This window comes from Rhinichthys klamathensis, unplaced genomic scaffold (genome assembly GCF_029890125.1).
Source record: "Rhinichthys klamathensis goyatoka isolate OS25496 unplaced genomic scaffold, OSU_Roscu_1.1 h1tg000180l_1, whole genome shotgun sequence".
Taxonomy (NCBI): domain Eukaryota; kingdom Metazoa; phylum Chordata; class Actinopteri; order Cypriniformes; family Leuciscidae; genus Rhinichthys; species Rhinichthys klamathensis.
Genome location: NW_026606708.1, coordinates 1600320 through 1614973, shown reverse-complemented (window position 1 = coordinate 1614973; position 14654 = coordinate 1600320). Strand labels below are relative to the sequence as shown.

Sequence of the window (14654 nt, the reverse complement as noted above, 5' to 3'; positions counted from 1 at the left end):
GGTACAGCCCCTTCAGCACTGCTCTCAGCGAACCAAGGGCAGGAAAACATGAACATATCAATGCAGATAGTAGTATACAACAGTGTATTTGAACATTAGGCTATTTTTAAAACTTAAATATTAAACGTAATATTTGCCTAATGCTGGCAAGGGACTTTTTATTCCAGCATTTCTCAGGTTCATTTCTGTATTGTCTCAGCCTCACACCGGGATAATCACCCACAAATGAAAATTCTGTCATCATTTCCTCACCCTCATGTCATTCCAAGCCCGTAAGTCTTTCGTTCATCTTCGGAACACTAATGAAGATCTTTTGTATGAAATCTGAGAGCTTTCTGTCCTTTGACAGCACCGCAACTACCACTTCGGCGTTTTAAAAAGTTCATAAAGAGATCGTAAAACTAATTACTAGTAATAACTATAAACTAGTTAGGGGAACTATGTCTTTAAGTCTGGGTTACAAAAAAAATACTGAACATTCTGTTATTACCCAGGAAAAAAAGATATAGTTTACTGAACACACGGTAACCAATAGTGGGGCACGTTGTAACATTATTTAGGGTAAATTGTCACAATGGAATCCAAGCTTTTTAAGGACAATTTAAAATACCTATGAAGTGCCTTGAAACACGCAGCATTATTCAGAGTGTTGACATAATTTCCACTGAAACAGGAAGGAAGACAGGGTGTGACATATGGATCAGCTCCTCCCCTTTTTGAAAAATAGCCAATAGGGTTTAGTTTATATCACAGCTCGGCCAGAGCCGTTAAACTCAGTAAAGTCGCAGTTTCCTCCTCTTCCGAATATCTCCTTCATCTCACTTTAAAATATATAATTCTGTGCAGAATTCAAAGGATCCTATACGTTTTGTGGTATGACTCGCGCATAATATGATTCTGTATGCATTTTATGAAATTACAAGATATAAAACACGTGACAACTTAGTCTGAAATTGATCATGAGACCACAGTTTTATTGTTTATTTGTTTACCCAAGAGCTATTGTATATATAATAAATGTATAATTTAACAAATATATTAGAGCTTTATTGACTTATTGAATCTTAATTTTAAGATTTTTTTTTTTTTTTTTTTTTTTTTTTTACAAATTGTACAAATTACAATTCATTGCACTGTTCAAATTTACAAAAGCGCCAGCAGTTCAGCACTGTCTACATGGTATCTGTCCATCTTTCTGGCCTCTTTACTAACTGCTGTAAACAGAGTGAAAGACAGTTGTCAAGCGTTGTGTAGGTCAGGAGACCCACTGCAGTGCGTTTGTAGCGGCTCCATTTGTCCCACCAGGAAAGTCTTCTGAAATTCCCAAAGTTCTTTTGCATCGTGCTGTGTGACTCACGACGACGGGGACGAAACACAACAGAGGGGGTGGGTTGGGTGAAAGGACGTTCTCTTGAACAAAAAAACTTGAGACTCGGTATTTTAGACACAAAAGGCTTTTGGTGAGCGTTTTTATCTAGGGCCTCCGACACACACATTAGCAAGCCAATGCTTAGTCTAAATGTACAAATGTTGTATATTGCCTTTATATATAATTCAAAAGTCAGTGGTAGGGCGTGTAAAAAGTTTTACCGTTTCCTTTTCAGCTGATTAAAAAGATGCTCTGCTTTTCATGACATCACACAATGTGCCCTTTTCTTATACTGCTGCGGATGTGGAGGTGGTTTCTTGTCTTTCTCTCTCTTTGTAGGCATCCTTTATTCTCCTCTGAGAGGAAGTGACTCAAGTCGGCTTTAAGTTCAGGTTTCCGTGTGATTTCACCCACAATGCACCGAGCCCCGCCAGCTCCACTATCTTCCATTCAGCCCCTCATTCTCCCACGTCAGAGACACTTTACACAATCCGGAGTTTTACTACTGTCTACGCAAAACAGTGAATCAACTATGTTTAATTGGCTAATATATAAGGTTATTTGTAAAACCTCATACTGGTGAGAATATACCTCACGGATGGAACAACATGGTGTGGCATGAAAAAGAATGAGAATTTTGACTTGTACGCACCCTATATCTTAAGAAAAAAACGTTCTTATATTCTAATTCACATGTGACCTTTGTATCTTGAATGAACATGCTGTTGCAATGGCAACTCAAAAGTTGATGACCTAATGTTACAGCTATATTTTTCCCTTTGTTACTAACTTTGACAGGCCTTTTGAGTGACCGTCTCATGTTTGTGAAAGCACTGAATTTGAACTCTATCCTTTGTGTGGAAGAGCACATGATTTATCCTCCTTTAAAGTTTCATTTATTTGATTTAAATATGCATTGTAAAGATTGAAAAAGGCTTTATTTAAATCTTAAAGCTCTCAAATGCATTTGGTCTACAAAAAGCGTCACGTTTTCATCAGTAAAGTTAGTATATGGGCTCATGTATGGGCGCAAGTCAGTGGGTTTTTGTATTTGGGAAATGATTGTCTTTCTTTCACTGGAGTGTATAAACAGGGATTTGCAGGCTCAAAGCAAGAGTTACAATAGCAAATGTATCATCATGAGTCTGTGGCGCTCATCAATCCAGGCCGCTCTTCTATGAAACACCGCAGGCTATGTGTCAGTGCATGTTTTTGGGTTGGGATTCATTTTTAAAATAGACTACTGGGTCAATAACATATAAGAGTCTCCACAACAAATGAAGGAAATAAATGTAGTTTAAAATATGTGTTTTACAAGTTCTTAGAAATTGAATGTTGGTTTCATTTTGGTTTCAAGTTTTCTCAGGGTTTTTTTTTCAAGCAACTACAAATATCATATGAATTCATGAATATCATTACGTTTTTGCGGAGTCAACCCACATGGTATTATACAACCTGAACTGACCTTGCCTTGTCATAAAAAGGTCAAATTATATGATATTTTATTGAAGAGAATTATTGACCTTGGTACACAGTTTTGTGGGTCTGCTGGGGTTCTGTGTGATGTCATTCCCTTTTTTCCCTGCATTTTATGCTTGTTAGACCATGATTTGGCTGACAAAGTTTTTCAGTTAATAAGCGGCAGTTTTGTTAAAGTGTTATTCTTTACTATTAGTACAGTTGTATCACCCTGACATGTTTTTCTTTATGATATCACTGTAAAAAAAAAAGGTTGCTGCCTTAAATTTTTAAGTATAATTAACTTGTTTTATTTAATTGTTTAATTGTTAAGATGTTTTATTTCAACTTAAATTACATTAAACTGTCTTGAAAAAACTATTACTAAAAAAATTGCTTATAAGTGAATAGAATATAGTATAACTTATAATAGAAAATTGCTTAACTTATTTTGATGATGAGCAATGTAAAAAATATTGGTTGTTATAACTTATCGATCATATAATTTTTTACAGTGTACAAAACAAAAATGAATTTTAATTCAGAAATGAAAATATGCTTTGAATTATTAGAGCTCTACAGTGATGACATATCTTTGTAAGCCAACCCAAAAGTTCGCATCACACTGGTTCCCTCGACTTTCCATTGGCTTTTGGATTATTGCAGAAAATTAGCTCTGTGACCGATAAAAGTTTACAATTCAGATGAGTTTACCTGCTCGGATTGAGGAAGTTTAATGTTTCCAATGAGCTCTAGTCCCATTTAGCCACTTTTTCAATACAAAAATCACACAAAGTATTACTGATATATTTTATGCTGCAGAATTGTCTGTTCCCCACAGACCCTATTTCAGGCATTTTAACCAAAAACCCATTGACTTCAGGACGATGTAATCAGAGATGGGCATAAATACATGGAAATGTATTTAAAATACAAATACAAAATACTGTGTGGAAAAATGTATTTAAATACAAATTCAAAATACTGTGTGAAAAAATGTATTTAAATACAAATACAGTATTTTGTATTTTGAAAATACACAAAATACATGTGAAATTGGCCATCCAGTGCAGTATAGGTCACAGTGAATGAAGAAACTACATAGGCCTATTGCTGGCCATTACAAATAAACTTGTGCAAAATAGCAGCCATTTATATACTTATTTCTGACCAGGTTACAATGTAGTCGATTACTTGTGGTGAACACTATTAAAAAATTCATACTGTATGTAAAACTGTGGGAACCTTATCTGCTATCTAGCAAAGAATATGACCCAAAATCTTACTTCACAGTAACAATATATATCATGGTCTCACAATTCTCAATATCAGTTTTAATACAACAGCAAAAACTGAATTTCAAACTCTGTTGAAGCTTTTTTTTTTTTTTTTGGGTTGTCCAATGCTTTTTAAGTAGTGGTGTAACGATACCCTCATCTCACGATTTGATACATATCACGATACTAAACTCATGATACGATATTATTGAGATACTCCAAGACATATGATAAAAGGTTAACAAAAAATTTACTGTTGATTAAAATGCTAAATTTGATATTACATTGTGTGTGTAAATGAATAGGACTCTGTGCTGGAAACCCAAAGCACAGGACAATAGAGACACCAGAATAACTATATTCATGATTCTGAAGCTGAAAACAGAATTATTTAAGACGAATATGCTTGCACTCTTTCACTGACTATATATGTATGATGGCCAAATAATGTAGGCCACATACTTTACTTTACAGTTAAAGGTATAGTTCACCCCAAAATGAAAACTCTGTCAGTAATTACTCTCCCTCATGTTGTTCCAACCCCGTAAGACTTTCGTTCATCTTCGGGACACAAATTAAGATATTTTTGATTAAATCTGAGAGCTGGATCACTCCTCCATAGGCTTCTTAAGGGATCGAAACTTGCCGGCCCAAAAGTTATTAAAGACATCATTAAAATAGTCCAAGTGACGACAGTGGCTCAACCTTAAGTTTAGCAAATGACGAGAATACTTTTTGTGCGCAAAAAACAAACAAAAATAACGACTTTATTCAACTATTCATTTCTGTGGGCCCCGAGTGAGTTCACATAGTGTAACAGCGCAGCGCTTCTGTGTCGTACGTCACACACATGACCAGCGTCGGCCAATAGTGAGCCTACGTGTGACATACAACACAGAAGCGCTGCGCTGTTAGAAGGAAATAAAGCCTATGGAGGAGTGATCCAGCTCTCAGATTTAATCAGAAATATCTTAATTTGTGTTCTGAAGATGAACGAAAGTCTTACGGGGTTGGAACAACATGAGGGAGAGTCATTACTGACAGAGTTTTGTGGTGAACTATCCCTTTAACATCAGACATTTGGCATTATCAGGACCCACAAATATTCCCTAATAATTGCATTATTATTATATTCAACACTATATAGTAGTTAAATGTAGTACTGACACTAAAACTCTGTAAACTTGAATTTTTTCTCACACAGTAGGGTTTTTTTTTTGTGGGGGGGGGGGGGGTCGTGGGTGAATTATCCACGATACATACATACATGCATTTTTGTATTGCGATATATTGTGACACGATATTGTTACACCCCTATTTTTTAAGTATAGTAATTTTATATTTATTTTATGTAAAGTTTATTTGTTTCTATAAGTTCATTAAAATTATAAATGAGTCTGAACTAGTTGATGCACGAAACCAGCACCTGGATATAGAGGTTGACTGGCAAAAAGTAATTTAATTTTTTTTGAAAATACAAAAATACTCATCTTAAATGTATTTAAATACAAATTACATTTGATTTTCCCCAAAGGCTTCAAAATACAAAATACAAAATAGTATTTTGTATTTCAAATACGTATTTTAAATACATGTATCTGAAATACTGCCCATCCCTGGATGTAATCTAACTCATTTCCCGGTTTTGCCTTATAAAAAGACATCATCTCGGCACTCGTCTGTTGTATTCTCATGTCATTAATGTCACGTCATTGACCCTAGAACCATTTAACTCCATTAAAGCAAAATGTGTCATTTCCTCAGAACAGTTCTCTCCAACTCCAATAGATTCCCGCACAAGTCAGTATCCAGGGCAGCCCTATAGCTAACCTCCAGAATGCAGAGAAAAGGAAAGTACACCAGGAGCCATGGAAAAGTTAAAAAGCTGGAGGGGTGTGTGGGAGTGTACAATACATCTGTCTTAGGAGATAAATCTGTCAGCACCTTAGCTGCAGCCCACGGGATGCCCAGGATGGATGAGCGTATAAGCGCACTGCCTCATCAAAGATGGATGCAGTGCCATGAGATTTTGGAATGATAAAAGTCCCACTGAGGTGGCTTTTCCCTTTTTTCCAGTGCATTTCAGTTTCATCTTGATTGCAAACGCAATCGCCCGAGGCGTGATGTTCTTCTAAGAATGGGTAATGGCCAATTTATACACAAAAGCAGAGAAACATGCACACACACACACACACACACATTTTGTTTAGTCAAAAAGGATGTTTTTGATGAAATAACAGAATACTCATATGTCGCCACAGAGTGAGTCAAAACAGATATTGGAGGGCAGACGGGTGGAAAGAGTGCAGGGGACGCCTGAAGGCTGCGACTCCTGCTGCCACTGATGATCTTTCAGATAAAAACCATTTATCTGCTCGCCAGGGCTGTCAGAGGCCCTGCTAATTAGCTTTAACATTCATCTCTCTCTCTCTTTTCTGTCTATCTCGCACTCTTTCCATTCCCGCACTCTATCACACTCTGTCTCTGTCTCCTTCACTCGTTGACCTTCTTTATTCAGTTCTGCCTGTTACATTTGAATATTTGAGTGCACTTTGTAACCTCCAAGTTATGGGACAGATGATTTTATATCAATTAAAATTGATCTAATGGTCTGGTATTATGGATACTTTACTGAAATGTAAACAGAGACTAATATAGGAATATCTTTTTAAAATTGTAAAGGGTGAAAATGGTTTAAATCAAGATATTTGTTCCTCTCATATTCTTCCTGGCTAAAACAGCAACCTGAGTTATAACTTATATGAGCAAGAGTCTCAAAGCTCCCATGATCAACAACATGGAAATAATGTATATAATTAATTCATGATTTGAATGTAAAAGGTTTTGAGATTCACTGCACCTACAATAAACACACAAGAAGAGTAAAATATCATAAAACAAAATCTTGCTTATTATGTAACTTAAAATATTTGATAAATATTTTTTTAATTTAATTGTATATATTTTAAAATGATTATATTTGATATATTATATATATGTATATATATTATTCAACATATTTTGAAATTTAACAATCCATATTTAAATAAAAGTAGGCCTAAATTAATTAAACAAAATGTAAAAATATATATATTTTAAATAAATAATGAAACAAAATTTAAATAAATAAAAATTCCAAATGACAGCCCAACCTATTTTCTCAAATACTGATTATAAAATATTCTTCAGGTTAATTTTGGGACACTTTTTGCCATTGAGATGACTGGGGAAAAGTATCCCACTCAACCTGAATTCCCCCCAACTTCCTTCAATCTAGATAAAGCGTGTGGTATCTAACAGTAGTGTGGCTCTACACCCACTGCCTGCTTGGCTGTCCGCATTTAAAAACAGGGCAGGCCTTTGCTAGTGGAATATTTATAGCATTGCATTAAGCATGAAATCAAAGGTTTTAAGTGTACCATTGCAACATCGGCACTCCTCTGTTGAGGCCTGCCCAAAAATGCCTGCCCTTGGGCTGTTTGCAGTGCAGTGCTGTTTCCATACGAATTAAACCTTCATTACACATTGACCTGTCTTAAGTCAAGATCTAAGCTACTGGTTAACATGCAGCCAGGGTGACGAGGGAAAAGTAAAGTTAACCTCAGGGATCCATATTTTAAAGAAAAACGTTTAATCCATGCATTTCCTAAGAGATGTGTGCTGGACCTCTGAAGGTCAAATCTCAGATAAAGCCACTGTCGACCTGTAAGAACTGTTGAATTCATCATGAAAACATGAAATGCATCAGTTCACGTGATCAAGCATGCACAGCTGTCTGAGCACAGGCATCTGAATGGAGATAAGAGCATTTGACAATGACATCACTCTACACTGCGCTCTGAGGGCTTATCTCATGCCTTTGCAGACCCACAGACCCCCATAACTAACCAAGAGCTTGCTGTCTGCAGGCGCTTCACATACACAAGTCAAAACAACGTCTCTATGGGGGAGAAAAGGCTGGAATCCCAATATTTTGCACCAGAGTTGTTGTTCCATTTAAAATGAAGGATATTAATCTTGGATATGAAATCCATAAAAACAGCTTTCTTTTATTAGCTTAAAACAGAACCACTTCTGATTCAATTATTGTCTTTGCTATACTGCCCCCTTGTGGAATGAAAAACAGAAGTCTTGACGTGTGTGTGTGTTTTTTTTAAAGCAGAAGTTCCAGAGTAATTGAACAGTTTGGTGCGTATTATATAATTTATTATTATAGTTTCCAGTTTAGAGGAATTAGAGATGAACACTGCTAGAAATGAACACTAAATATGTGTGTCATCAGGACACAAAGATGTAATAAATTTAAAACATTTTCTGGAGAAACTAAAGAGACAGAATGCCACATTGTGAATGAAAAGACAAAAACTTTATTTGACATGGAAAACAAAAAAACAAACAAAACCAAAGCATTTAAAAATTGTAGTTCTCTATAAAATTTAGCACACAAAATATAGCTTTTCTTTGATATTGTAGGTCAAATCTACCCTAATAATTCAATAACATATTATAAACCCTTCATAAGGGAAAGGATTATGTACAAACCACTGGCCTTGCAGGAAAAACAAGTACGATCCAGTATACTTACAATGAGTTAATAGCTTTTCAAATTTTTAAACCAAACTTTTACAGGTCAACACTCAAAAATCAATGTAAACTAAATATGTTTAACAGTTTCCTTATTACAGATTCCTATGACAAAGATTTTACTCTAATAACTGACTGACCAAAGTTAAGGAAAAAGATATTATTGCAAAGGAGCAGAAGTACTAATAGAAAAAAAAGATGAATATGAAAAGTCAAAAGGAACAAATGTATACATACATATTCACTATCTTTACATTATCTAAGCATTTAACTGGACACAAACAAGTCTGAGTATTGAGTGCACACATCATGCTGTCAAAAGAAATAACACAACGAGATGGCCTTTCCAAACATTTCGCTCATTTAAATAACATTAAAATTGTTATTCATTGCAGTGAATAAATGGTAGCGTGCATGTGTTGATAGTGTGTAGATATCCAACTCAATTCCTAGAAATGACAAGTTGTTTGAAGGATCACATGACACTGAACCTCATAACAAGAGGAATAGTGTCAGGATTTTAGCTGCTTATGTAAACAAGGTGAAATAAACCTACAATTATTTAAATGTTCATCAATAAACAAACAATTCATAAAGGTATGCATTAAAGACACACAATTGAATGAATACAACTTATGAAGGGAAACGCATCTATAAGGAGGGTAAAAAGAGTAAACATCCCTGAGTTATCTAGTTTTGGTTCAGAATGAAGTGCATTTGAGAATGTTTGACCTTTTCCCTTATACTGTTGCTAAAAATGGTGGTGGTAGAGTTTATGAACAATAAAAAGATAAGACTATAACAATGTCGTTCATGATGCAATGTGGATTTTTAAAAAAGTAGTAACAAACAACTATTAACCAAAAATATTATAGCAATGACTGACAAAATGTTTTTAGAACTGGTCATGATTATGTAGCCTCCTGCAGTGAAAATGTACTTGTTGGTGACATACGATGTTACTGTATTCCATACAACAAAAGACAACAACAACCAGGACTCTAAACTAGCCAAAAACAACTAAATTAAGTGAAGTCTGTAATCCTAACCTTGAAACAGTCAGTTCTGAGATAAAAGAGGTGTCTTATGGGTATCAGTAGCCCTCTCTGGGAATTCTGTTAATGCAGTTATGTGTAAAATCGTAAAGAAACGACGTGTTTTTTGGAGGAGTGCACACACTGAATCTGAATATTCATCATCTCTGATGTATAGAAAGTACCATCTACAATGAAGATATGGTTAAACCATGATCATCAAGCAACATTAACACTTGTTAATTTATCCAGAAAACAATCAGTAAAATAGATCATAGAAAAATCTAATGATGCTATTCTGCATAAAAAGAAACGGAGACAACACCACACCCTAACTCTTCTCTTCATCGACATCAATATCTTCTTCTTCCTTTCCTTGGTCTCTGACCTCACAGCCACCGGAGTCACGTGACTCTTCTACTTCCTCAACATCCACTTCCTCTTCATTTCTCTCCTCATAGGAGGATTCCCCCTCATCTCTGTCATTCTCTTCTGAGCCTGGGAGAAAAATATGATCAATCATGATTGTTTAGAAAATGAAATCCACTTGGGGGGAAATCCCAGACAACTTCCGGCAAATTTAGATTTGCTCTGAAAGTTAGTCTGGGAAAGAGCTCATTCAAGCCCATTTCCAATCCGCCGAAATCGAGGCACCAATCAGAAACGTTGGGGCGGGCTTTACACGATGACGACAGCGCTGGGATTTTGAAGCAGATTTTGTAGCCTACATTACAAAGATGGATGCCGCCGTCGAACATCACTCGTTCGAATCAGCTATCGCGTCTGTTTTAACCGATTTGAACGTTTCCTTTTTGTTAAAAACCGAGCAAAGAACAACACTCGGAGTTTCTCCGCCGCTCTGCATACGTCATCTCCTTCATCGCTCTGATTGGTTTTAGGTCTATCCGCGACGTCCGTTGGTGACGCCCCCATGGAAATGATTTGTCTATGACGCTTTGCCAGACCATGGCTGTGTCCGAAATCTCCCACTATTCACTATATAGTGGACTATATAGAGAGCTCGCCATTTTGTAGTGCTGTCCGAATGTATAGTGATGATTATTATACCCTATATAGTCCACTCAATGTATCCCAGAATGCATTTTGAAAAGTAGTGTACAACCGATGGTCACTAACCCAAGCCCTACATACCATCATGCATTGCGCTGATCGTAAAAGACCTATCAGCATCATCTTCATCTTTAACTTACAATTTGACGACGTCTCGCTAGCGTAGCAAGAACAGAACGTCGTTTTCTGTGTCTAGAAATCCTGTTTCTTTTGCTAATCCGCAAAATCTTCTGAATCACGAGAACAAACAAACAAAAAAGATAAATATTGAGTGGCATCTCCACAGAGTCTAAAAGCTGTTTTATTAAGAGTATTATGAGCAAGATATTTGATAACGTAGATCTGTTTTTTTTCCCCTAATGTCGACAGGCAAGAGAAAACGGTGTGGTGCGAAAATGAAAATATATGAAATATGTGTATTAATTTTATTTATGTTTATAAGTTATAATCATGTGTGGAGTAACGCATTATAACAGAAACGGCCAGAAATGACTTTTAATTTTACAATTTTGGAGAAATAAGCTCAATATAATGTAATGTATTTATAAAAAAAAAATTATTTAGCCCAGAGCTGGCTCGGCACCAGCTGACAGATGATGGCGCGTTTAATCAACGGCGCCGAGAGACGATCGAGTAGTGTCCGAAAGTGGTGTTTCTATTATGCTGGTGAGCTCACTATATAGTGCTCTACTCCCTACCCCCTACATAGGGGTTAGGAGTAGTGGTTTGAGTGGAGATTTCGGACACAGCCCATAACTCAGTTACAACTGAGAATGGTCTGGTTTTAACCAGGCTAGGGGAAATCCACTTTTTTATTGCTTATCATGAAACACTTTATATGTGTGATGACTGTGAAAAGGAAAACCTCACCTCCAACTTGGTCATCCCGTTCATCATCCTCCTGCTCCATGTTTTGGCTATTCTGCTCTTCATCTTCGTCTGAATCTGAGATGATCACACATTCGTCTCCGTTATTGCTGCCCTTAGGTTTGGGAGCGCTGCTGGCATGGAAATTGGTTAAAGATAATTTAAATTTAGGAAAACCTAAAAAGACATTTGGGAGAATCTGGAGGAGGAAATCAAATGTTTTATTCTGGTGATTACCTGCCATTCTCTCGTGGCTCCCACAGTGGAGTCAGGTAATACCTCAAAGGATTTCTGTACAGATCTTCCTTCAGGATCTAGAGCCAAGGAGATGGAGTCAATGGGTTTATAAAACATCATCCTTACTGTGTGTATTTATTTAAGGATTTACGGTTTTGCTGGGTTATAGTGCTTTTTTGTTCATGTATTTTCATTTCCTACACCTAACCTCATGAGAGATGTACCTGTGCTATGTCATCCCTTCCTGGGTTGCTGTGATCACTGAACCAATGGAAGAAGCTCTGGTAGACTCCCTGTGATGTTCGACGAGGTTCTCCACTCCCGACCAGATTCTGCCCTCTGTGCCACAAAATTGGGTTTGAGAAGGACACCGGAGACCCTGAGCAAAAAATAAACACATACAGATGATAATGCATGATTATCTTATACATGTATACATACACACACACTCATTAAAAGAGAGGTGCTGTGATAGTAGTCAGCTCACCTCCCATTCCAAGATGAAGTTCTTTCACTATCATTTTGTTTTGAAAGAACGGATTTCGCCGGAAATGGAAGCAGATGCGGTATCCCAGTTTGTTGTTCTTGAAAGATTCAATCTGTTTAATAACAAGCATATTAAAAGTATAAATTATTTGCCATTTTAAAAACAGGTTTAAGCCAAAGGGAAAAAAGGCGGGGAAACGTTTTACCTCTAAATTAGTCATGTAACTAAGAGCGTCTTCATCAGACTCGTCGATTTGCGCTGATAGATGTGGGTGATTCAGAAGCTGATTGGTTCCAAGTTAAGTGCACAAATATGTAAATGAAGACAACAAACATCTAGAAACCAGCATCATTTGGTTCAAACATTGATGCAAATGGAAAAACAACAACACGTAAGGCATTTACAGTCTACACATAAACATTGTTATACAAGTACCAAGTGTGATCTTTGGTGGAAATTCATCAGGCATGGTAAAGTGGACATCTAATAACATCCACTAGTGAATCTTTTGACCAATTAAGTTCCTTGATTTTTTCAGTCACTTGTTTTTGAAAGATTTTTTAAAAACATTTTATACAGACTGCAGTCATAATAAGCAAAATAAGCATACATACATATTGACAAAAATCGCCATTGCGCTAGGATGTAACCATTGCAACATCTATACCTGTATCAGATAGTATATGGGCAAAAATAGGTACTGTTACTACTTATCAGACCATTAAAGTTACTACTTATCAGACCATTAAAGATAAAAACACAAATATATACTTATTTTTATTTTCTTTAAAAAGTAGTTGACAGAGATAGGGCCCACAAAAGATGACCTCAGTCACTTCTGAAAGTCATTGAATAACTCGCACTCTGTTAAAGGATACAGCAGTAACCCAGAAGCCTGGGATCGCTTGCGTGATGGCGCTGCGCTGGTCCAGGTGAGGGCGTCGCTGGCGGCTCACTTTTATCTCCAGACGTTGATGAAGACGCGCGCCTTTCTTCTCCAGCGCATCCAGACGCATCTGTACCTGCGCGAGCAGCGCGACGGACTGCCGCACCTCCGGGGCCATCTTCACCGACACTATGGCACACTCACCGTCCTCGTTCTCCTCGTTCTCAGAGGCGACAGACGAACTAGCCGTGGAGGAAGAGCCAGGAAGGGAGTCTTCTTCTTCCTCCTCCTCCTCATCATCATCCACAAACGATGCCTGCTCTGGATCTTTTCTGTTCTCGCGGATCAGCAGGGATGAAGAGCTGTCCGCCGCGGCTGCCTCCGTCCTTCTCTCGCTCTGAGAGCAACCTGGACGATTGGACTTATCTCTTGATTTCTCTCGGCTCGGTTTTTTGGACGAACAGGGCATTTCTGTACAGTCTTCGTCCCCGTCTCCGCCAGTCAGACTCGCGAGCGCCTCAGCTGCGGCGATGGCAGCGGAATCTGACGGCTGGCGCGCGCTCTCACCTCCGCCAGCTTGTCTCGTGCTCTCATGTGCGGCTGCTTCATCCTGAATTACCACCTCCTTCTCTTCAGTTCCTTCGGGGAGCTCAGCTCCGGGTTTTGGCTCACCATTCCCAACTTTCTCGGGTTCTGCATCTTCATGAGACTCATTTCTTGGTTCCTCGTCACTTACTTTCGCCTGCTTGAGCAGCGTGGTCTCACACTCTCCACTCGGACTTGCGCTTCTTTTCATCTGGTTAATTTCGGACGGCTGGCTGCTGTCCGAGTTTGTACTCATGATACTGACTAGTACTAAATTTATCCGACGTATATGGTGGTTTTTAAAACAGATTCTAAATGATAATTGTTAACTGTGCGGGTCTCTATCCCTCGTTCGCATTACAGCACTTCCAATATCCAATTCTGCGCAAATGTCAGCAGGCCTAGATAGCTTCTTAACGCTGAATGAGGCTAGTTCATATTCTCGCTGACTATCGCATATCAATTATTTCCGTTTGATTTTGACAGTATTCCCAACTTTCAGCTATTTCTCCCTTAAAAGTCACAATTCGTCTAAAATGTCCAGTTCTGTAGTATTTGTTTACAGTTTGCCCTTCCGTTCGCCATTTATCTGAGGCATTACATACGAGCGAGAAAACAATGCTCTGATTGGCTGAAATGCACCGCGCAAAAATCTCTCGACCAATCATAGACGTAGTATTGCAGTTGGTGACGAGCCATTTCATTGAGAACATCACTATCGCGTTGCAATTACGCATTATAAAATATTTCTTACTGAAACTGTTTTAATTATATTTTAGTTTATGAGAAGCAAAACTTG

The 14654-nt window shown here is 37.5% G+C and overlaps 2 protein-coding genes across 3 annotated transcripts in view; one reads left to right on the top strand and one right to left on the bottom strand.

Annotated features, from left to right (window-relative positions):
• The window catches only part of tmem9 (transmembrane protein 9), a 196674-nt gene that overhangs the window by 120440 nt on the left and 61580 nt on the right, over positions 1-14654 (top strand). The window lies entirely within an intron of this gene.
• Positions 9872-14601, bottom strand: tspy (testis specific protein Y-linked). Of its 2 annotated transcripts, none has more exons than XM_056260917.1 (7): positions 13263-14601; positions 12590-12667; positions 12385-12496; positions 12122-12276; positions 11898-11974; positions 11664-11794; positions 9872-10220 (listed from the first exon to the last, which is right to left on the bottom strand). In XM_056260917.1, exons 1-7 carry the CDS (start codon positions 14109-14111, stop codon positions 10054-10056), a joined length of 1569 nt encoding a protein of 522 aa, XP_056116892.1. In that variant the 5' UTR covers positions 14112-14601; the 3' UTR covers positions 9872-10053. The 2 variants fall into 2 exon arrangements, with proteins under 2 accessions (XP_056116892.1, XP_056116893.1); XM_056260918.1 differs by having other exon boundaries at positions 11664-11791; positions 13263-14600.

Excerpts from the sequence above, each read along its gene's own strand:
- tspy (XM_056260917.1), bottom strand. The coding sequence starts at position 14,111 with ATGAGTACAAACTCGGACAGCAGCCAGCCGTCCGAAATTAACCAGATG. Across the intron at positions 12,277-12,384 it reads ACTTCATCTTGGAATGGGAG|GGTCTCCGGTGTCCTTCTCA; the intron begins GTGAGCTGACTA and ends TTTTTTGCTCAG. Across the intron at positions 10,221-11,663 it reads ACGGGATGACCAAGTTGGAG|GCTCAGAAGAGAATGACAGA; the intron begins GTGAGGTTTTCC and ends TTTTTCTCCCAG.